This window comes from Cnephaeus nilssonii (assembly GCF_951640355.1).
Source record: "Cnephaeus nilssonii genome assembly, chromosome: 13".
NCBI classification, from domain to species: Eukaryota; Metazoa; Chordata; class Mammalia; order Chiroptera; family Vespertilionidae; genus Cnephaeus; species Cnephaeus nilssonii.
In genome coordinates, this window is record NC_137084.1 from 2,077,548 (window position 1) to 2,099,464 (window position 21,917).

The 21,917-nt window shown below is 66.4% G+C and overlaps 3 protein-coding genes across 6 annotated transcripts; 2 read left to right on the forward strand and 1 right to left on the reverse strand.

Moving 5' to 3' along the window:
- The first annotated feature begins 131 nt into the window (after window positions 1-131).
- Window positions 132-11,889, forward strand: SIRT3 (sirtuin 3). 4 transcript variants are annotated; one of them, XM_079787907.1, is made up of 7 exons: window positions 132-264; window positions 5,122-5,313; window positions 5,502-5,734; window positions 6,712-6,812; window positions 7,695-7,856; window positions 9,102-9,311; window positions 10,923-11,889. In XM_079787907.1, the coding sequence occupies exons 2-7, from the start codon at window positions 5,267-5,269 to the stop codon at window positions 10,941-10,943; spliced, it is 774 nt and encodes a 257-aa protein (XP_079644033.1). In that variant the 5' UTR covers window positions 132-264; window positions 5,122-5,266; the 3' UTR covers window positions 10,944-11,889. The 4 variants fall into 4 exon arrangements, with proteins under 4 accessions (XP_079644033.1, XP_079644032.1, XP_079644035.1 ...); XM_079787906.1 differs by lacking the exon at window positions 132-264 and adding an exon at window positions 447-582; XM_079787909.1 differs by lacking the exon at window positions 132-264 and adding an exon at window positions 453-554.
- Window positions 11,890-12,038: 149 nt separating this feature from the next.
- RIC8A (RIC8 guanine nucleotide exchange factor A) lies at window positions 12,039-16,858 on the reverse strand. Its single transcript, XM_079787903.1, has 10 exons — window positions 16,690-16,858; window positions 16,410-16,457; window positions 15,731-16,315; window positions 15,285-15,376; window positions 14,854-15,004; window positions 14,037-14,132; window positions 13,824-13,968; window positions 13,595-13,739; window positions 13,281-13,400; window positions 12,039-12,736 (listed from the first exon to the last, which is right to left on the reverse strand). The coding sequence occupies exons 1-10, from the start codon at window positions 16,771-16,773 to the stop codon at window positions 12,616-12,618; spliced, it is 1,587 nt and encodes a 528-aa protein (XP_079644029.1). The 5' UTR covers window positions 16,774-16,858; the 3' UTR covers window positions 12,039-12,615.
- A 209-nt stretch (window positions 16,859-17,067) lies between these two features.
- On the forward strand, window positions 17,068-20,910 carry BET1L (Bet1 golgi vesicular membrane trafficking protein like). Its single transcript, XM_079789443.1, has 4 exons — window positions 17,068-17,677; window positions 18,521-18,612; window positions 18,802-18,858; window positions 18,946-20,910. Exons 1-4 carry the CDS (start codon window positions 17,659-17,661, stop codon window positions 19,111-19,113), a joined length of 336 nt encoding a protein of 111 aa, XP_079645569.1. The 5' UTR covers window positions 17,068-17,658; the 3' UTR covers window positions 19,114-20,910.
- Window positions 20,911-21,917: the final 1,007 nt, after the last annotated feature.

Below are 21,917 nucleotides of genomic sequence, written 5' to 3' on the forward strand. Positions count from 1 at the left end.
CGGCTGCCGGAAATGCTCACTCACTTCCGGCGCCGCGCCGCGCGGGGCACGCCGGGAGCGCCGTCGGCGGCCCTGGGCGTCCGCGGGTTGTCAGGGTAACCGCGCCCCTGGTGCCCTGAAGGGTGAGGAGTACGCGCCTGCGCTCCTATCTCCAGTGCAGCGGCGACAGTACGTTCCTCGTGGAGTCCCTGAGGACGCAGCGTGCGGGCGCGGCCTGCTCTCAGTGAGCGCTCACGAAGCGCGCCCGCCCCCCGGCTGACAGAGGTGGGCGCGCGGGAGGGAGCCGTGACACTCCCGCTGTGGGCGGAGCTTTGCGGGCTGGGAACCGCCTTCACCCGGCGTCTGCCGCCCCCGGGACGCGCAGGGCGGGGCTGGGGTGGGGAGACTAGGGGGCGGGGCGAGCGCGCGGGGCGGGGCGAGCGCGCGGGGGCGGGGCGAGCGCGCGGGGGCGGGGCCGTGACCCGGCGAGGGGACGACGACGCGAGCGGGCTCTGGCGACATGGCGCAGTGGGCTCGGCCTGCTATCCGCGCCCTCAGGCTCTGGGGCCCGAGCGGTGAGCTGGCCTGGGCCCGCCGGCTTCGGTTCGTCCGGGTAGCAGCCGCGGGGCGGGCAGGGGGAGACGGGTGCCTCGGGGCTGCCGCGGTGGCCGGTGGCCGGGTGAAGGCCCGCAGGGGGTTCAGTGCCCGGCGAGGCGACCCTCGGGCGCCCCTCGCGTGGTGGGCGGGGCGGCAGCGGAACTTGCCCTGTCCGGCGCGTTCCCCGCTCAGTTCTCGGTTCTTCTCGCGGTTCCCGGGCGCGAACGGCGACACCCACGTGCCGGTTGTTGACATCGCCGCCCTCAGTCTAGTCTGCACCTGCCCTTCCGCTTAACGGTCTGACCGGGACTTACTGCCATTTCAGAACCCACGTTTCCTGACTTTATAACTCTCTTATGGAAGCAGTTCCTAATCTTTAGTTATTACAGACAACGCTGCGGTGAATTACCTAGTTGGTAGCTCACCTTTTAAAAAAATGTATTTTTTATTGGTCTCAGGAAGGGAGAGGGAGAGAGAAACATCAGTGACGAGAGAGGATCATCCTCCCACAGCCTCCTGCAGGACTGGCCCGCAGCTCCCCACCTCCCCACCCCCGCATGTGCCCGACCTGTAATCGACCCTGACCTCCTGGTCAGCGGTCAGCACTGACCGCCGCGGCCAGGCAGGAGCTCTGGAGCTCACCTTTTGGGTCAATTCCTGGCCGCGCCACTCCTGGTGTAAAGCCGAGCGCACTGCTCTCGTCCCCTGAGAGGCCGTGCAGGTAGCGCCTCCCCTCCTCCCTGCGTGTGCAGAGTCCTCCTAGGGTCCCTGAGGACTGGGGAGTCCTGTGTGGGAGCTGAGCTGCGCATGGAAAACCCGTAAGGCCCGTGGTTGTTAGGAAACTAATTTAACTGCCGGTACTGGACGAGTATTAAGGAGATGGTGACGCATTCCCGTGATGCCATCTCACACAGCTCCTAACATCGTGGTGAAAAGTGATACCGAGGACTCGTCTGTTCACCCGAGCAACCTGTAAACTCTGGGGCTGCGAGCGCACAGCCGGCGCTGGGCAGACCTCGCTCCCTGCAGCCTGCTCCCCGCCAGGCTCTGCAGGCGCTTGTGAGGGGTCGTAGCTGGAGAGTGACCTGACCTACCAGGGGCCGCGTAAGGACTCGGACTGCCATTAAAGGCCTCGCTGCCCCTGTCCCAGAGCAGGAGGCACGGGCTGTGAGGAGCAGTGCGTTTGCACCGGCTTTCTGCTGTGGAATTTCTGCCCTTTGAGGTGTGTGTGTGTGTGTGTGTGTGTGTGTTTAAATTATTGTATTTTTATTGATTTCAATAAAAATACAATAATTTAAGAGAATCATTGATCGGTGCCTCCTGCACGCCCCACATTGGGAATAGAGCCCACAACCCGAGCATGTGCCTGGCCAGGAATCCAACTGTGACCTCCTGGCTCACAGGTCGATGCTCAGCCACCGAGCCACACCTGCCGGCTGTCCTTTGAGTTTTGATTTTGGGGCTCTTGTATGACATCATCCTTTGTTTCCTTCTCCCAGGCAGCACCCATGCTTGCTCCTCAGGGTCCCCTACATCCAGTAAATCTTACTCCATGTGCCGTGTACACTTTGTCACACATCTTAAGTATATTCTAGAGCAGGGGTCCTCAAACTACGGCCCGCGGGCCACATGCGGCCCGCCGAGGACATTTATCCGGCCCGCCGGGTGTTTTTGCCGCCGCTGCCTGTCCTGCTTAGCAGCCAACTTAGCAGTGTGCATAGGAATTTGTTCATAGTTTTTTTTTTTTAAACTAAAAGTCCGGCCCTCCAACGGTCTGAGGGACAGTGAACTGGCCCCCTGTTTAAAAAGTTTGAGGACCCCTGTTCTAGACATTTGGTAAGATTCTGGCCGTGTGTTTTCCAGGTGAGCAGTGCACATGGGGGTCCCTGAGTGATGCCTTAGCCTCAGCCACGCTCAGCAGGGGTGACAGCTCTCCGGTACATGCTTATTTGCAACCCCACCCAGCAGTTGTCCGGTTTTCCACACACTTGGCTCAGTTCTGACGCCAGCACCTGGGATGGCGCCAGACCCCACAGTTAAGGGCTCCGTCTCACAAGCCTGCTCCCCGCCACAGGGGCCAGTCCAGGTGGTCATCCGTGCTTCTGACCCGCTGGCTGTCGGTCGGAGGGTCCCGTGATCCCCTCCTCAGCTTTGATTCATTTGCTAGAGCAGCTCACGGGCCTCGGGAAACCAGTCTAGGGACCAGATCCCCGGCTTCTTGTGTTCAAGGGCAGGCGTACACCAGTGGAGAGGTACGGCCCGGTCTGGAAGGCCCCAACACATGGCTTCAGGCCGCGTGTGCGGCTGGCGCTTCTGGTTCCCAACGTGAAAGCGGAACCCCTTCCTTTTGTTTTTTAGGGAGGCTCCAACCCGGGGAACCAACCCCCATCCCTAGGGCATTTCCAAAGTCCCTCCCTAACCTCAGCGCGGGCGGGGTTGGAAAGGGCTTGCTTTGAACGACAGGACCCCATTTCACCTTTATGGCTCCGAGTGCGTCTGGAACTGAGGGTGAGAGACCAAATGCTGCGACAAAAGACGCTCCCATTGCTCCTGTCACTTCGGAAACGCCACGCGTGGGGCTGTGAGCCCATCCCAGGCCCGCCCCTCCCCTCTGTCCCTCCTGCAGTTCCCGTGAGCTTTAGGAGGAGCTCAGGAGGGTTGGGTTTTCCTGCCTGACATCTGACCAGCTCTCAGCAAACCCCTTGGGAGGGGGCTTGACTTGCAGGCAGAGCTGCGGTCTGGGGTGCGGTAGCCCCGCTCGGGAATGGGGATCTGCAGGAGCTGGGGAGGGAGCGCCTGGGGCTGGGAGGCGGCCAGCTCTGGGGTTTCTAAGGAGACAGTTGTCGCGGCCTTGCTTGGCTTGGGCAGCTGAGGCTCGGGGTGTGGGTGACGATGAGCCAGGCGGCGAGCGCGGGCCGGACCCTCGCGGTGCCCTCGGCCTTGCCTGTGCACCTGTCCCGCTTTCTCATCCACACCCGTCGGGCCAGGGTCACCGGGTGATGCTTTGTGTGGCCCGAGAGGTGGCGACACAGGAGGTGGTGTGGACTGAGTGGCAGTCCCTGAACTGCATGCCACTGACCCCAGAGCGGAGTGAGGCCACCTGAGGGTCGCTGCTGAGGGGCAGGGGTGGCCCTAAGGGAGCTGGGAACCAGGACTGTCACCTTTCAGAGGAGGAAGGGGCTTCTCCCCGGGCTCAGCAGGGGCTTCATTAGGAGCTGCAGAGCCGGGTGGCCGGGTGGAGGCGCGGGAGAAGCAGGGAGCCCCCTTGGGCTGAAAGGAGGGTGTGTGAGGCTTGTCCCTGGAGTGGGACTGTGGCTGACACGGGGTCCCGTGGGCGCAGGGCTGCGAGCCCTCAGCCCTGAGCAGCAGGCCGCCCCAGGGACTCGGTCCCGGCTTGGTGGGGAGCAAACGGAGCGGGAGGGGGTCTTTCTCCTGGAAGATGAGCCCTAACTGTCCTGCCCGAGTCTGAAGACGTGCACTAGGGCTGTGGTCGGCAAACTGCGGCTCGCGAGCCACATGCGGCTCTTTGGCCCTTGAGTGTGGCTCTTCCACAAAATACCACGGCCTGGGCGAGTCTATTCTGAAGAAGTGTCGTTAGAAGAAGTTTAAGTTTAAAAAACTAGACTCTCAAAAGAAATGTCAGTCGTTGTGCTGTTGATATTTGGCTCTGTTGGCTAATGAGTTTGCCGACCGCTGCACTGGGGGCTTCTTCCTTTCGGGGTCACAGTGAGTCAATACTCCCTTTCCGGTTTTGAGTCATCGTCTGGGAGGGCTGTCCTTTCCATGGCTGCCTCTCTTTTCCCGTCAGGGGGGAGGGGTCTACACCCAGGTCACGGCTGTCCAGCCCTGGCGTGTGGGAGGGCCCGGGCGGCTGGCAGGCCTGGACCCGGGCGAGTGGCCAGCGCCGTGGTGGGGTGCCGGCGAGGCTCCGGCCTCGTGCTCCTTGGCGGCTTCTGTGTCTCCGGGGCTTTCCCGAGGCCTCGCCGAGCCGGGGCTTGTTCGCTGCGTGTCTGGCCCTGTCCCCGTGGCAGACCCTCTCGCTCCCCCACAGGGAGCCGCCCGTCGGGCTGCGCGCCGCCTCTGCATGGCGGGGGATGTTGGCGGCGGCAGTTAGAACCCCTGGCTGTCAGGGGGCGATGCTTCCTTCTGGAAGGGTCTCCACAGCCCACTTCCCATCCCGGCATATTTGGTGTGGAGTCTAAGAAGTTTACCTTTGTTTACGCGCCGCTGCGTGTGTGGCACATCCGTGTTAGTGTGACGGCTCTGCAGAGCGAGCCGCAGCCCACAAAGGGGGGGGCCCTGGGGCGGGGCCCCCCCAGCCTGGCCTGTGACATTCCTCGCGCACGGCTCCCACTCGCGGGAATGGTTTCGCCCTGAGTAGGACGGCTTTCAGCGTGAGCCCAGGACTCGTTCCTGCTGGGAAAGGTGGGCACTGGGGGCAGGAGGGTCGCGTGGCCAGCTCAGCGGGGGGGTGGGGGGGCAGGCGGCTCGCTCTGGACCACCTGCCTGGACTTGATGGCGGCCGGCCTCTCCCTTTGCTGTCAGTTCTGCAGGCGGAAGGCCGCCCACCCGTCTTGCTGCGGGAGTCTCCAGTGTCTCTGGAAACGGAGGCGACAGTGCGAAGGAGAAGCTCTCCCTGCAGGACGTGGCCCAGCTGATTCGAGCCAGGGCCTGCCAGAGGGTGGTGGTCATGGTGGGGGCTGGCATCAGCACGCCCAGCGGCATCCCCGACTTCAGGTGCCGCCCTGCCCGTGCCCCTCCCCCCCACGCTTTCCCCCCACTCCTCCCCCCACCCAACTCCCCCACCTATGGCCCACACCCTGCGCCCCACTCCCCCTGCCTGTGCCCCACTCCCCCCCCCCCGGCCTACACCCCCTCCCCCGGCGCCCCACTCCCCTTCTTCTGAGGCTCTGGCTCCTCTTCAGGTCTCCAGGGACCGGCTTCTACAGCAGCTTCCAGCACTGCGACGTCCCGTACCCCGAGGCCATATTCGAACTCACCTTCTTCCTCCACAACCCCAGGCCCTTCTTCACGTGGGCCAAGAAGATGCACCCGGGGAGCTACCGGCCCAACGTGATCCACTACTTCCTGCGGCTGCTCCAGGACAAGGGGCTGCTCCTGCGCCTCTACACCCAGAACATCGACGGGCTGGAGCGAGGTGCGGCCCTCCCGGCAGCTGTCCCACATCCTCACAGGGACCCGACCGCCAGCACCTGCTGCTGGTTTCTGGGGACCGGACGCCGACCCCGGGCTCCTAGATCTGCTCGTCGGCCTTTTCAGTGCTGTGATGGGGCCTGTCGAGCACCAGGAGAAAGGGTGTGCGCCCTCGGTCCCGTCCTCGGGCGTGCTCTCCCGCCTCTGTCACCTCCAGACCCTTTGGAAGCAAATTCCTGGCGTTACAGATTTAACCTACAAACCCACTGGGTATCCCTAGCAGATGAGGACTTCTAACCCATCATTCGGAGGCCTGGAGATTCCTCTGTCCGCAGACTCCGTGTGACGGCGGTTCCTCGTGTGCGGAGTGGATGGCAGCGGTTCCCGGCTGGTGCTGAGCACCGCGCTGGCCGTCACCTGCGGGAGCTGGGCCCTTTCCCTCCCGCAGTGGCGCCGACCGGTGCTGACCGGTGCTGACCGAGACACTGCCGGCCGCCCACCACGCAGCCAGGCGGCACCTCGACTCCGAGAAATGCTTCCTTGCTAGTGGTCGTCCAGCAGTGGACACACGGAGGGACCGTGTGCTCCGTGGCTGTGGCCTCTCCTGGGTGTGGTGTCAGGACGAGCACGGGACCGCGGGAGGCCGCCTGCAGCTGGACCGTCTGTCCACCACAGCGCTCAGAGCCGCTGCCGGAACAGCTGTGTCTGTCTGTCTCTCCAGCTCTGGAGACGGGCTGCACCTCTGTCCCTCTCACCTTCCCTTGGCGTGTGTGGAGCAGAGGGATGTGAAGGAGCATCAGATGTGTTTGTGCTGCTCATAGGCTGTCTTCCCTGAGGCTGGCTGCTCTGGGAGCCCCCCTCTGAGGGAGGACTCCTGGGCCTCGCAAGCTGTGCTCTGGGGCCGGGCCCCCCCCCCCCCGCCCTGTGCCCCCGTCCCCCCCCCCTCCCCGCAGCTGCACTGAGCTGAGCTTTCCCTTCCAGCGGCGGGCATCCCTGACTCGAGGCTGGTCGAAGCGCACGGCTCCTTCGCCTCTGCCACCTGCACCGTGTGCCGCAGAGCCGCCCCGGCGGAGGGCTTCTGGGTGAGTGCCCCCCTCCCCGCCCGCCCCCCCTCCCGTCGGGCGGGCAGACCTGCAGGCGGGGTTGTCTATGAACTGTGTCCTGAGGACGGAGCGGTGGTAGTTGGGACCGTCTCTTTATTGAAAGGTAGAGCTGATACGTGCCTGCACAGAATGAAGGCAGCACAGAAGTACATAGGGAAGGTGACTCCTTCAACCACCTGTCAGTTCGGTGTAGCGTGTTGGTGCCTTTAAGAGAAGATCTGTGCGCATCACACGCACACACGCACACGCACCTCCTCCCACACGCGCCTGTGCCTGCAGTGGTGGACCATGTGCTTAACACGGCACCTGCTCCCTCGCGGAGCACAGCGCCTGGCGGGTGTCAGTAGGAGGGCCTGCCCGCCCGCTGCGGGGAGGCGGCAGTGCTTACTGTGGCGGAGCAGTGAGGCCCCGGCCACTCCCCGCCTCGCCTCGCGGGGTTCTGGGGTGGCTCCTTCAGGCGGAGTGGGCGGAGCCGGCATCTTGGCGATGTCCGATGTCCGGGACCCTGCCTTTCACCTGTGCGGAGGTGAAGGTCCCCGACCTAAGGTGACCTGTGGTACAGGCATCCCTACACTCACCGCGGTGTGCCGCCACCCCTTCTAGTGGAAAGCACTGCTTCACCCCAAAAGGGAGCCGGGTCCACATCAGGAGCCCCGTCCCGCCAACCCCCCCCATCCCGCCACCGTGCCCGGAGTGGGAGTCACAGTGTGGAGCCGCCCGCAGCCGGGGGCTCAGACGGAGGGGGAATGGTGACGGTGCGGAGCAGCGCTCCTGGCACGTGGGCTGCCACGCTGCTCAGCGCGGGAAGGACCGCTCGCTTTGCCTTTGCCTGTTCCTCGGCCCCTTCCCGCGTGTCCCCAGGCCGCGGTGATGGGGGACAGGGTCCCCCGCTGCGCAGTCTGCACCGGCGTCGTGAAGCCCGACATCGTGTTCTTCGGGGAGGCGCTGCCCCAGAGGTTCCTGCTGCACGTGGTGGACTTCCCCACCGCGGACCTGCTGCTCATCCTGGGGACCTCCCTGCAGGTTGGGCCCAGGGCAGGGGTCCAGGGAGAGTGGGGGGGAGCAGGGAGTGTGGGGGGGAGGGAGATTATAGGGGGGAGCAGGGAGTGTGGGGGTGAGGGAGATTATAGGGGGGAGCAGGGAGTGTGGGGGTGAGGGAGATTATAGGGGGGAGCAGGAAGTGTGGGGGAGCAGGGAGTGTGGGGGTGCAGGGGGATTATAGTGGGGAGCAGGGAGTACAGGGGTGCAATGGTGCAGGGAGAGTGTGGGGAGAGAGCACATCCAGCCCCAGGAGCTGAGAGAAGGGTGTGGAGCTCTGGCACTGTTGTTCGTTAGTCCTCACCCGGGGATGTGTTTCCCATTGATTTTGAGGGAGTGGGAGGGAGGGAGGACAGAAAAAAAGAAACATCAATGTGAGAGAGACACATTGATTGGTTGCCTGCTGCACGCGCCCTTGACTGGGGCCAGGAAGGTACATGCCCTTGACTGGAATCGAACCCGAGACCCTTCAGTCCACAGGCTGGTGCTCTATCCACTGAGCCACACCGGCTGGGGCTTTCACACTGACTCTTGAATGAGTCAGGCCTATGGGGGTCTGCACAGGGAGGGCGTGGAGGGGCTGCCCCCTGGCGTGCGGGGCTGGGATGAGTTCCACTGGTCATGGGAAAGGCCACATCACACCACACACACACACTCACACACACACACACACACACACACATACACACACTCACTCACACACACACACACATACACACACTCACACACACACACACATACACACACTCACACACACTCACACACACACACACACATACACACACTCACTCACACACACACACTCACACACACATACACACACTCACACACACACACATACACTCACTCACACACACACTCACACACACATACACACACACATACACACACACTCACACACACACACACTCACACACACACACTCTCTCACACACACACACACACACACACACACACACTCAGTGCGGGACCAGGTCCTTGCCCGCCGAGTGGAGCGAGGACAGAGCAGACTGCCAGGCTGTGCCGGAGGGGGTGAGCCTGGGGGTGGGAGGACAGTGGTGAGCCTGGCCGGGGAGACCCGCAGAGGCGGGCAGTGGGAGACAGGACTGCCTGGGACGAGGGGGAGGGAGCAGCGGGAGGAGGGCCGGGGCGGCGGGCTCCTCTCCCGGGGCGCACGCAGTCCCCTGAGGTCGAGGCTGGCCACGCTCCTCACGTTTGGCCGTTTTTCAGGTGGAGCCTTTTGCCAGCCTGTCGGAGGCCGTGCGGAGCTCGGTGCCCCGCGTGTTCATGAACCAGGAGGCGGCGGGGTCCCTGGCCTGGCACCCTCGCAGCAGGGACGTGCTGCAGCTGGGGGAGCTGGTGGACAGCGTGGACAGGCTGGTGGCGCTGCTGGGCTGGACGGAGGAGCTGAAGGACCTGGTCCAGCGGGAGACAGGGCAGGTACAGGCTGGGGGCACTAACATGGGCTGTCAGTCCTGGTCCAGCGGGGACGGGGCAGGTACAGGCTGGGGGCACTAACATGGGCTGTCAGTCCTGGCCCAGCGGGGACGGGGCAGGTACAGGCTGAGCGGCTCTAACACCGGCTGTCAGTCCTGGTCCAGCGGGGACGGGGCAGGTACAGGCTGGGGGCACTAACACTGGCTGTCAGTCCTGGTCCAGTGGGGACGGGGCAGGTACAGGCTGAGCGGCTCTAACACCGGCTGTCAGTCCTGGCCCAGCGGGGACGGGGCAGGTACAGGCTGGGGGCACTAACATGGGCTGTCAGTCCTGGTCCAGCGGGGACGGGGCAGGTACAGGCTGGGGGCACCAACACTGGCTGTCAGTCCTGGCCCAGCGGGGACGGGGCAGGTACAGGCTGAGCGGCTCTAACACTGGCTGTCAGTCCTGGCCCAGCGGGGACGGGGCAGGTACAGGCTGGGGGCACTAACACTGGCTGTCAGTCCTGGTCCAGCGGGGACGGGGCAGGTACAGGCTGAGGGCCGCTAACACCGGCTGTCAGTCCAGGCCGCCCGCCTGGGCGTCTGCACACAGAGGTGTGGTCCTGGTCACCTCGGGTCGGCCCCAGAAGCACCCGCGGAGCCTGCGGGCCAGGGAGGCAGGGACCCAGGGCCTTTTGTCCCCGGAAATAAGCAGCGTCGGCAGCTCCAGGCTGAGGCGTGAGGCTGAGTGAGGGGGCCGGCACCCCGAGACGTGAAGTGCTGTGCGAGTGCGGGGTGGAGCCCGCGGGCGATGCTGACCGTGGCCGCGCTCAGGGTAGAAAGAGGCCTTAGAGCCATGAAGCTCCAGGGGTCAAACCCACAGACAAGCGGCTACAGAAGGTGGGGTTTCCGGGGACCCGCCTGTCGCCGTGCTGCGTGACTTCCCCAGGAGGGAGACCCCCGCCCCTCCCCCGCGCGAGTCACCAGGGTGTGATCTGGTTCCTGTGGCCCCAGGCGGACGTCTGGGAACCCCACCCTCCGGCTGCGCTGTCACCCCCTCTGGCAGAAGCCCCCTCTGGCCGCAGCCTCATCTCCTGCCAACTTGGACCAGAAAGAGCTGAGGCTAAGGGTCAGACTGCCCTTAGGTCTCCGTCGTCATTCCAGGCCTCTCGTTCGGGCTGGTTCTGAGCTGAGACATAGGCTGGCGCCAGGTGTCAGGAGGAGGCGAGCAAAGACCATCCAGGTCCCGACGCCCACGGGCAGAGGGGCAGAGGCACAGCCTGGCGCGGGCGCCCACAGCTTCTGGGGCTCCCGCTCGGGCTGACCTCGCCCACCACAGCAAGGCTGCCGGGGAGCCTGTGGGCTTGGGAGCTGGTCCTGTAAGATCTGCCCCGCGGTGCCCCTGGTCTCCCAAGGGGTGTAAGTCGGGTTATGACTTCAGGGGTTGAGTTGCTGTCCGGGAGGAAGTGCCGGGTACGCCGCGACTGGCTGCTTCCCCGCCCTGCCCGCATCAGCTGATTTGGCTCCAAGCGGCGTTTGTGGACAGAAAGCTTCGCTTTAGGAAGAGTTTGTGCCGCTGGCGTTGCCCGTCGAGGTGTTTCCAGGTGACCGACTGCCCTCTCCTCTGTTCCAGCTCAGTGGCCGGGACAGATAGGGCACGGCTGTCCCCCACCAGCACTGGGTGCCTGGAGTCACCACCCGTTTCCGGGCAGACCTCGTGCCTGAAGGACAGCTGGGGCAGGTGTACAAACTGGCTGACCCAGAACCTGGACCGCTGGCGCCGTGCCCGCCCTGTTCCCGCCGGCGGTATGGCCCGCCCGCCTGCAGGTCCCTCTCCACGTGTGGAGGCTGTACTGCCGAGCCTTCCTTCCGACCCGGGCCGAGACCCCGGCCCACGCAGGCCGCACCCGCCGTGTCCAGGCCTCCTCCGCCTGCAGGGCAGCTCAGCGTGTCTGTCTGTCAGAGGCCTGGCCCAGGCGGAGCGGGCCCAGCCGCCTCCCGAGTGGGGCCTGGCTCCCAAGCCGTGCCCTGGGCTCTGCTGGCACGTCGGTCTCCTTAGGAGGGTGCTGTCCTTCACTTCCGGCATGAAATAAACTTTACTGTAGACGTTGGGTATCCTTTCCTTCTCGTCCCCTCAAAGGGGACAGTGAGTGTGGAAAGGGGATGTGGGGGGTCCAAGGACGGAACATTGATCCCCACGTCACCCCTCACGTCCTGTTCACCCGACGCCTGCCTTTGACATTAGCCTCCCCCAGAAACCCATCTGTCCCAGACCCTGCGGCTGCCCTGGCAGGCACGCCACTAGGATTAGCCTCAGACGCAGACGGTGCCCCCACCCCTCCCCGGTCGCCGCCCCACCTGCTCCCTCCTTCCTGCGGCATGCTGCCCGTAGGACCCTGGGCAGGAGCTCAGGAGCAGGTTTAAGGACTCGACTCCTCAGAAGGGCATCTGGTGGCCTCACTCAACAAGAAAAGACGAGTGTCAACCCAGCGGGTTTGGCTCAGTGGATAAGAGCGTCGGCCTGCAGACTCAAGGGTCCCAGGTTCGATTCCGGTCAGGGCACATGCCCGGGTTGTGGGCTTGGTCCCCAGTACGGAGCATTCAGGAGGCAGCCGATCCACGATTCTCTCTCATCATTGATGTTTCTCTCCCTCTCCCTTCCTCTCTAAAATCAATAACATATTTAAAAAAAAAAGACTTGCATGTCAACCTGGGGAAAGTGTTCAACTGTGCAAAGAACAAGACTAGCTTCTTTCTCCTTAGCATGCCTTTACTGGGTATTTAACACATGTTCACACACACACACACACACTTGCCCGAAACTCCGGGACGTTTCTGTGACGCTTGTGGGACTCGGTAGGGTACAGATTACCGGCTCACGAGCAGGGTCCTCGTGTTTATGAGCCACGCCAGGGGGATCGATGGAGAGTCAACTGTGAAACCGGTGGGAGCTCGGGCGCCGTGGACAGCCGAGGCAGCTGCGCCAGGACCCGGGACGCGCTCCGTGGGGACGGGACAGCACACAGCCCTTGGAGTGTTCCTGACATTAGAACGTGTTCTAGCAGGTTCTTCCCCTCTCAAAGGCAGCACTTGCCCGACCGCCTGGCTCTGGGCTTCCTTCCTGCCGCCCTCGGGAGCAGCCGCCGCGCACACCCTCCTGGCTCACGAGACGGCGTCACCTGAGGAAGCCGGTTTCCATGGTAACAGGACAAGGCCTCACGGTCCCAGCGAGCAGAGTCGGGAACAAGACTGAGGGAGTGAAGAGGGGGGGGCCCGAGGACCCGGCTGGAAGCAGCACCGGTTCTGACGGGGCAGGGCGGCCGCCCTCAGTCGGGGTCCGAGTCTGCGTCCGAGGAGAGCTGGCCCTCCATGCTCTCGCACACGGCGTCCTGCAGGGAGGTGAGCTGGCCCCGGGGACTCACCCCCATGGGCTGGATGACGCGGTGCCTGCAGGGAGAGGGGTGGTGGGCGGGCGCCCTGCTCCGGTGGTGCCTTCGCCCCCCAGGCTGCCCGCTCCCAGTCAGCCGGCCCGAACCCTAACTGCTGCCAGTGGCCTTGATGCCTGAGGCAGGCTCTTAAGTTTTTCTGGGCCTCGGTTCCCGTCATCTGTAAAAAGGACATAATGCGGCCCTAGCCGGCCTGGCTCAGTGGATAGAGCGTCGGTCTACGGACTGAAGGGTCGCGGGTTCGATTCCAGTCAAGGGCACGTGCCCAGGCTGTGGGATCCATCCCCAGTGTGGGGCCTGCAGGAGGCAGCCGATCGATGATTCTCTTTCATCATTGATGTTTCTCTCTCCCTACCTGAAGTCAATAAAAACATTAAAAAAAAAAAAAAAAAAAAAAAGGACGTAATGCTGACCTCAACTCTAATCACCGATCCAGAACAGGTGATGCCAAACATGAGTAACACAGACTCGCCAGGACCCTAGGCCGCCTCTGGCCCCGCCTCCGGGGCTCGGGACAGGACGTGGCCCTCCTGCCGGACACGCACCTGGAGAGCCGGTCGAACATGGTCACCAGCTTCATGGCCTCGTGCTCCTTCTGCTCCTCCGTCATGCCCTCCATGGGGTTGGGCGGCTTCTCCTCCACCCGCCCGGTCACCGGGTTGATGCTGCTTCCGGGGAAGGGGCGGGGGGGATGCACTGAGTCCCAGGCCTGGAGGGCTGCGGGCGGAGGAACTCCCTCGGGCTGGTCCCCCAGATGCCCGGCCCCTTTGTTCTCAGCGACAGGGTCGGGCTCAGAGTCCACCCCCCCGCCCCACCCCAGGGCCCAGATGGTGGGGAGCCCGAGGGTGCGCAGACACACCTGGCCTTGGCCTCCTTGTACTCCTCGGTGTCCGTGTCCTCGTCCTCCGAGTACTGGCCCTCAGGCCGGCCCCCTGCCATGAGGCCCCGGGCAGCCAGGAGGCCGGCGGCGTTCCCGTAGCCCGTGTACTTGATGAAGCGGGGCACTGCGGGGGCGGGGGCGGGCAGGGGTCAGCGTGCGCACGTGGCTGGGGGCAGGGCGCCCGCCCACACTCACCGCCTACACTCACCGCTCTCCGAGCACAGGACGAACAGGAACTCGGCGGCCACCCTCTTCACGTCGGTGTCCAGGTGCGTCATGAGGCGAACCAGCTTGTTCCGCAGCAGCTCGCCCACCTCGGGCCGGGTCTTCACGTCCCTCAGCGGGGGCAGCACCTGGGGGCACAGCCGTCAGCCTGGCCTGCAGGGCGGGGTGACCAGGGCCCGCCCGGCCCCTGCCATACCTGGGCCTTCAGGAACTTGCGGGCGGGGCGGTGCAGGCGGGCACACTCGGTCAGCACGCTCAGCACGGGGGCCACGCCCTCCTTCAGCCGGTGCGTCTGCAGAGGAGCCGGCGGTGAGGCGCTGCCCGACGCCAGGCCGGGCCACGCACCACGCGGCCTGGCAGGAGGCGCTCGGGAGGGTGCCCGCTCCGAGGGCCCGGGTGGAACTCCCAGGCCTCCCGTGTGCTCTGTGGCTCAGCTGCTCCGAGTCCCACTTCCTCGCCCACACGCCAGGTGTGGGGAAACAGCATTTCACGCTGTTAGGACACCACTGGCCCCAAGTCGCCCTCAGAAGATGGTGGCCAGCTAGCAAGAACAACCCCCTACTCTGCAGGGAGCTCCTGCAGCCCCTGCACCGCTGCCTGGGTACCTCCCTGGACCCCAACACCAGCGGCGGTAGCGACAGGGACAGACGGTCACGGCCACGTCCAATGCCAGGTGTGTGACCCAGCTCTCCGTGCACGTGGGTGACGTGGATTCCGAGGGACCCACTGACCCTGTCTGGCTCTGTGGCCCCACAGCACCTGGTAGCTCCCCGGGGGCCGTGAGAGCCCGCCGGCCGGTGTCAGGCAGCTGCAGGCCTCGGGAGCCTCTGGCTCGGGGTTCCTGTGGGTCAGGGGACAGCTGGTGCTGGTCCCCAAGGGATGCCTGTGCACAGCGACACTGAGTCCAGGCCAGGCCCCTCAGACCTTGTCTAGAACACAAGTACCCTGAGCTGACCTCCACCAGCCAGGGGCAAGCAGGCCACGGGCAGCCCCGCAGGCGGGTCCCCGCCCACCTGGTGCAGGCGCTTCTCCAGGAAGCTGAGGAGGGCGCCCATCACGTCCATGTTCACGCCCAGGAACTCCAGGGAGCCTCTGCGCGGCTCCAGGGCCAGCAGGACGTCCAGACACTTGACGGGCAGGTTCCCCAGGAGATTCACTGCGTGGCTGGGGACAGAGGGAGGGGATTGGGTAAGCCCGGTCCCCTCTGCCGCACAGCTCTCGGTGCACCTGCTGGGGCTACACGTGACACGAGCCAGCAACCAGGGGCCCAAGGAGCGACGCTGCCCCTGCCCCACCCGCCCCGGCTCCTGGCCCAGCGTTTCTGACAACACCTGGTGCTGGTCCCACCCAGACGGATGTGGTGCTCTAGGTGGAGCCGCCCCCCACCCCCATCCAGACAGGCGGGTGCACCTCCCTCCAGCACGACGGGCCCGGCCCGCCTCACCCGTGGAACTCCTCCGTGCGGTCCCCAGCAGCAGCCACCAGCACACAGTGCCGCAGCAGGGTCCCCAGGCGCCGGTAAAGAGCGGCGGCGTCCTGACCAGAGAGAAGGGGCTCCTGTGGCAGAGCCACACCTGTCCCCCTGCTGCCGGCGAGGTCCTGCTGCCTGGGCCACCCGTGCCGACTACCTGTCTCCTCCAATGCCCGCCCCCCCATTAGGAACGGCAACGGGTCCCGTGAATGACATCACCGTGTAGGGAAGCTGCCCTCAGCCTCTCGCCACCCAGCCCCCACTGCCCTCAGGACCCTCCCTTGATGCCGCTGCCCAGAATGGACACCCCCTTGCTGCGGGCTGAGCGTCCTGTCCGGGGCTGACGCCCGACACATTAGGGTGCCCCTCGGCGAGGCAGGCCCAGGAGGCACCAGCCACGGGTGCAGGGCAGCCCTCACCTCGTCCACTTCCCTCCGGACGGAGTCGAAAGTGATGTTGAAGAGCACCTTGAGGGCCTCCATGGCCCGCTCGGTCTGCTGGGGAGGAAGGCGCTCTGGGGGGCTCTGTCCCGGGGTCACCCCCAGCGTCTGCTGCAGGGCCTCCGTGAGCAGGGGCACGCCCTGCAGCTCCTGGAACAGCTGCTGGCGCACCTCCGGGCGGAGGGCCGTGAGCAAGAACAGGAGGCGCAGGTCAAAGAGCTGGACCTCGTGGGGGAAGCTGCTCTCCCCGTGCCGCCCCACGCGCTGGGCGAGCCTCACCACCAGGCGGGCCTCCGCGGCCAGCGCCTGTGCCTGGGGGCTGCTGAGCACAAGGTTGCACAGGCACTTGAGGGATTCGAGCACAACGTCCATGTCCAGGGGCCCAGGGGCCGCCCCCTCGGAGACGCCGGCATAGCAGGCGAGGGCCTGCAGGCTCCGGCGGCCGGTGAAGGCGTCCAGGCAGCTGCGGTCCCTGGACAGGATGCGGATGCTCTGCAGCCAGGTGACCCGGCGGGAGGGGGGCAAGCCCTGCTCCAGGACCGAAACCAGCAGCTCCGCCAGTCTCTGCGGGGAGAGGACAGCGGCTCCACCAAGCCCCCCACCGGGAGCCCCCGGCCTGCCCCCCCCGCCTCCGCCCGGCCCTGCGGTCTGCACACACCTGCCTGTCCTCCTGCTGGGCTGCATCGAACGTGAAGCTCTGGGAGTTCTGCGGAGGGACCGGGCTCAGCGCACAGGCCGCAGCACCGCTCGGAGGTGGGGCCCCACCTCACACACCTGCCCCCAGGTGCGCGGCCGGCCTCGCCTCAGCAACGCCCCGCAGCCTCGGCGCCCCGCCCGCCGCGCTCGCTCCCGGCCCCACTCCCGCATTCCGCCGACCACGCGCGAGCCCCACCCTGCCCGCTCCGCCTCGCACGTCCCACGTCCACGGGCCCGCTCACCTCGCGGTTGTACGCGCGCAGAGCCTCCATGACCACGTCCTCCTCCCCCGTCTCCACGGCATCCGCAACCGCTCGGGGCTCCATGACGGCCGGGCACCCGGAGCCGGGAAGGCGGGAGGGGCTCGCTCCGCGGTTCCGGGCCCCAGTCCACCCGCCCCGCCCAGGTCCGGCGTGCGCGGCGCCGCGGCGCGGGGCGGGGCCTGGGCTGCGCGGGGGCGGGCGGGCGGGGCGGGGCCTGGGCTGCGCGGGGCGGGGCCTGGGCTGCGCGGGGGCGGGCGGGCGGGGCGGGGCCTGGGCTGCGCGGGGCGGGGCCTGGGCTGCGCGGGGGCGGGCGGGGCGGGGCCTGGGCTGCGCGGGGGCGGGGCCTGAGCTGCGCGCACCCCAAGGTGGGGAGACGTGGGACCTGGAAGCTTTGCCGCGGGGTCCGCCCGGGGCTTCAGGGTCGGTCTTGGTGACCGTGACTCGGGGCCGGCGTCGCCCTGGGGCTGGACAGTGACCGCCTCCGCTCTCGGGCGGGGCGTGCGGCCGGGGTTGCGGCCCGGCCCCGCGCGGGCTCAGAGGGTCGGCGGGCGGGCGTGGCAGCCGGGCCGAGGCGGGGAGGGCGCGGAGGCAGAAGGCCGCGCGGGGGGGAGGGCACAGGCCGTGCAGTCCCCGCTCTGGAAGGACAGACACGACAGAACGTCCCGTTCCGGGGGGGCCGAGGAGGCACGACACAGCCCGCGCCCACCGCGGCGCGTGGGGGACACGCCACAAGCACGGGCCCCGCGGCCCGCACCGAGCACACCCCCCGCTGAGCGCAGGCGCGCACCGCCCTCCCCGGTCCCGTCACTTCCTTTCCCCGCGCCGCCCCACCCCTCGGCCGGAAGTTGACGGCGGGGCGGAAGGGGCGTGCCGGAAGCGCCCTCGCGTGACGGTGCCACGTCGCGGGAGGCAGCGGCGGGTCGGGGCCCGGTGCGGGCCGGGGGCGCGATGGCGGACTGGACTCGCGGTGAGTGCGGGGAGCGGGGCCGTGGGCGCGGGTCGGCCAGACGGACGCCGCCGTCCGGAGCGGCATGCTGGGAGGGCCGCCGCCGGCCTCGTAGCGAATGGGGTCCGGGCACCCCACTTCCTCCGGGAGCCCTGTTCGCACCTGCGCAGTGGGGTGTCGCTGAGCTGCCTGGGCCAGAGGGGCTTCGTGACCGTGAGTGGCGGCCGGACGCGCACCCTCCTCCCTGGGGCGTGGGCACACGGACGGTTCCAGGGCCGCGCCCCCGCAGCCGGGTCACGTTGAGGCGTCTGGGTCTGGGCACCTGGTGCTCGTCCAGGGCCCTGCCCTCGGGTGGACATCGCCCCCTTAGTTGTTGGGGAGCATTGCTGAGTGGGTTCCTCCTGTTACTTGTCGCTGCTTCAGGACTCAGTTCTCAGGGGGTCCCCGCAGAGGCCCTCCCGCTGGCCCTGGCGCTCCTCCTGCCTTCCGGCCCCGCACGGCCTTACTGCGCAGCCAGAACGGCCCACGCTCCGGAGGGTGGTGCCGTGGAGGGGGCACAGACCTGTCAGACAGGGCGTCCGACAGTGCCAGTGACCGAGCCGTTTGGGCTTGTGCACTGGGGGGTGCCTGCCCACCCCGGCCTGACGTGTAGGTGGGACAGGTGCTCACGCCGCCTTTCCCGGGGCGCGAAGTCCAGGCACCAGGCCCTGGGTTAGGGCTGGACCTGCTCAACCCACACGGGCGGGCACAGGCCCCCCCGGTCGTCAGACCTGGCCAGGTGGGGAAGCCCTGAGGCCACACGGCCGCGCGCAGGGGGCCCGGGTGAGCCGGGGGTGTGCCCCCTCCGCCTCTCTCTTCCTGCAGCTCAGAGCTCCGGGGCCGTGGAGGAGATTCTAGACCAGGAGAACATGCGGATGGCTGACAGCCTGGCCTCCAAGGTCACCCGGCTCAAAGCGGTCAGTGTGGTCCCCCTGGAGCGGGGGCCAGAGGGGGAGAGGCCTCGAGGGGTTTCATGGGCTTCCCGCTGGGTGAGGCCCAGGTGGCGCCTGGACGACCCTAGTGGTGGCAGGGCCTGTGGGGCTCGGGGGGGAGGGGGGTCAGGGCCTGTGCCCCGGCCTGACCCTGACCCTCTGTGTCCGCACCAGCTGGCCCTGGACATCGATAGGGACACGGAGGACCAGAACCGCTACCTGGACGGCATGGTAAGGGTCAGCCCTGCCCTCTGCCCGCTGGGCAGCCCTGGGGACCGGGGGGCTCTGCCCGTGTGACCGGGCGTGTTCCTCCCTCAGGGCTCGGACTTCATGAGCACGACAGGCCTGCTCACGGGGAGCGTGAAGCGCTTCTCCACGATGGCGCGGTCTGGGCGAGACAACCGGAAGCTGCTGTGCGGCGTGGCCGGGGGCCTGATCGTGGTTTTCTTCATCCTCTCCTACCTCCTGTCCAGAGCAAGGACGTGAGCCAGTGGGGCTGGCTGTGCGGGCGCCCCGGGCAGCCAGGGTCTCCTGCCCGGCGTGTGGCTGCAGAGGACCTGCTACCAAATACTGCTTTGAAACGGTGACCGTGGCTTCGGTCTCCTCCGTGTGGCCGGGAGACGGCTGCCTCCGATCTGAGCTGTGGCTGGGGCAGGGGCCCTGGGTGCTCGCGGCACCGGCAGCCTCATCGGAGCAGAGCAGCCGGGAACCCTGGACGTGGCCGCCTGTGGCCCGCAGCCCCTCCCCAGCCCTCGGCTCCGACACCTCGAGGCTCCTCTGCCCCGTCCTTGCCTGGGAGAGGCCGCGTCTGCTCTCAGGTGCCTGGACCTGACGTGGGAAACAGGTGAGGCTGCGAACCCCAGATCAGCACCATCTTCCCCACGCGGGTTCCAGCCCAGGGTGGCATTTCCTTCTGCCCAGGGCTGCCGAGCACGGGCGGGGGGCGGTGCCGAGGGCCCCCGCTCGGCCTGGACCTCGACCTCGGCCTGCCCTCCAGTCCCGCGGCTGAAGCCAGACCTCCGGGAAGAGCAGTTGGTGCGGATGAAGGAGTGGAATGCAGTCCTGGCTGGGGGCCCTGCGCCCCAGGCCCCAGCCTTCTGGATCCCTTGGCCACGTATCCAAGAGCAGAAACCCCCATTTTCTCAGGATTGAGGATCCACCCAAGATGTGTGTCCTGGAGATCAGGGCTCTAGCAGCAGGTCCCTTTGGCAATTCAGGGTCGGGCAGCGTGTGCATGTGCGTACACGTGTGTGTACACCTGAGCGAGAGCTTCTATGGGTCTTGAAGGCGGGCTTCCCTGCAAGAACCCTGTTCATAGGACCCGTGGTCACTTCTTGAGGGTCCCTGGGTAATTACCTCGCCACCACGCCAGCCCTTCCTCCCACGGCATCCCCATGCTGTGAGGGAGCTCTGAGCCAGCCTCGTCCCCAGCTTCTGCAGCCTGGCCTGTCCCTGGGCCCTAACTGCCCACCTGGCCGGCCCTGTGCCCACACAAACCAGACCCCACCTGGCCCGGCCCGCGGCTTCTCACCCAGGGAGATCCCAGCGCCCTGTCTCCACACACAACCAGTTATTGGCTCTGTCCTCCCCCGCCTTTGCCCCCATCCTCTGCCTTCCCGGTCCCTCCCATTACTGCCGGCAGACTGTTGGCCCACTGTCCACCTACCTGCACGGTCACCCCACGGGCCTGTTGGCTCCTGCCCTGCTCCGGTCTCCGGCCCTTTACACCTGCCTTCCGCTGCTCCTCCCCTCCCCCCAGCAGGCCTCGCCTGTCCTCCCGGTCACCGTAGTGTCCTTTCCTCCAGTGCACCTGGCTGGGCCTCTCAGCCTCCAGGGAGGGGGTCCCAAGGCTCTGCTCTGCCTGCCGTACCCTCCAGCGCATGCTCATTTGTCGCCGAGCTCTCGAACCCCCTCTGTCTCGGGCTGCTTCCCCTCCGTGATGGTCCTGCCTGTGACCCCGGGCGCCTCGGCTCTGGCTCAGCCTCTGCTGCTCTCCAGTGAACCCTCGTGGGGGCTTGTGCACGGCACCACGCTGCTGCCGCTGCCTGCGGGCCTGCGGTGCTAACCTCCCGCCCTGAGAACGCAGCTCGGCCGGGGCGCCAGGTGACCTCCCCCAGGGCTGTGCCCTCGCCACGCAGAGGAGGCGGCCGGCTGTGCGCTTGGCTGGCTTCCAGGGTGCGTCCGTCTGACTCCGTGCTGTGCGCGCCCACCTCTCCTCTCCGGGGCCCCTGCAGCTTCAGCCCTCGTGGGGCCTGGGCTTCCTGCCTCTTGTTCTCGGGTGGGGGTGAGGGTGAGGGTGGGCTCCACGAAGGGGGCGTGCGGGCCGACACCCTCCTGCTCACCCCGCTCAGACGGGTGTGCTGTGCACACAGCACCTAACGCTGTGCTGGGGGCGGGGGGGGGGGCTGCCGACACTGAGCCCTGAGAGCTGCCGGTGTCCCGTGAGGACGGACTGCCAGGCTCCCCCACAACTCCAGGACAAGACAATAAAAATGTGGAGCAAACGGCCTCGTTTCCTTGGGCTTGAGGGGGCTCTGTGGCACTGACCCCGGTCCCTGGACGCTGTGGGCTCTTAGGGGCCGGACCCGCCTGCTTCCCCTCGGGGTTCCCAGGTCCCTGGCCTCCTCGTTCCCTCAGACGCGTGCTCTGCCCAGGGTTCTGGAACTCAGCCTGGACGTGGCTGCCTCGCCTCATAGGAGCCAGTGGGCTGACCCCTGCCCTGTCCTGTGCTTCCCGCCTGGCTGGGAGGTGTCATGGCGCCCTACCAAGTCACTCAGCCGTGGCCCGATTGCTCGGTGGCCTGGAGTGTAATCCTATACACCAGGAGGTCACGGGTTCGGTTCCCGGTCAGCATGCATCCAGAAGGCAGCTGGCTGATGTTTCTCCCGCTCTGAAGTTAATAGCATCCTCCTGTGAGGACGGAAAACCCGGAAACGCAGTCACTCATTGCACTGAGCCCAGCTGTACGGCTCAGGGGCTGAGCGTCAGCCTGTGAGCCAGGAGGTTGTTGGATTCCTGGTCCGGCCACGTGCCCGGGCTGTGGGCTCGATCCCCAGTGGGGCGTGCAGAAGGCGCTGGTCAGTGATTCTCATCATTGATATCTCTCTCTTCCTCTCCCTCTCTGAAGTCGATAAGAATATAATTTTTTAAAATCACAAGTGACCTCTGCCCCAGTCAGTGGCTGGGACAGGACAGGCCGTCTGCTCCAGGATGCCGGGGCCTCACTTGGACACAGGCCGACTGCGTCACCGGAGGGTGCTCCCACAGCTCAGGGCAGCGCTGGGCGAGCC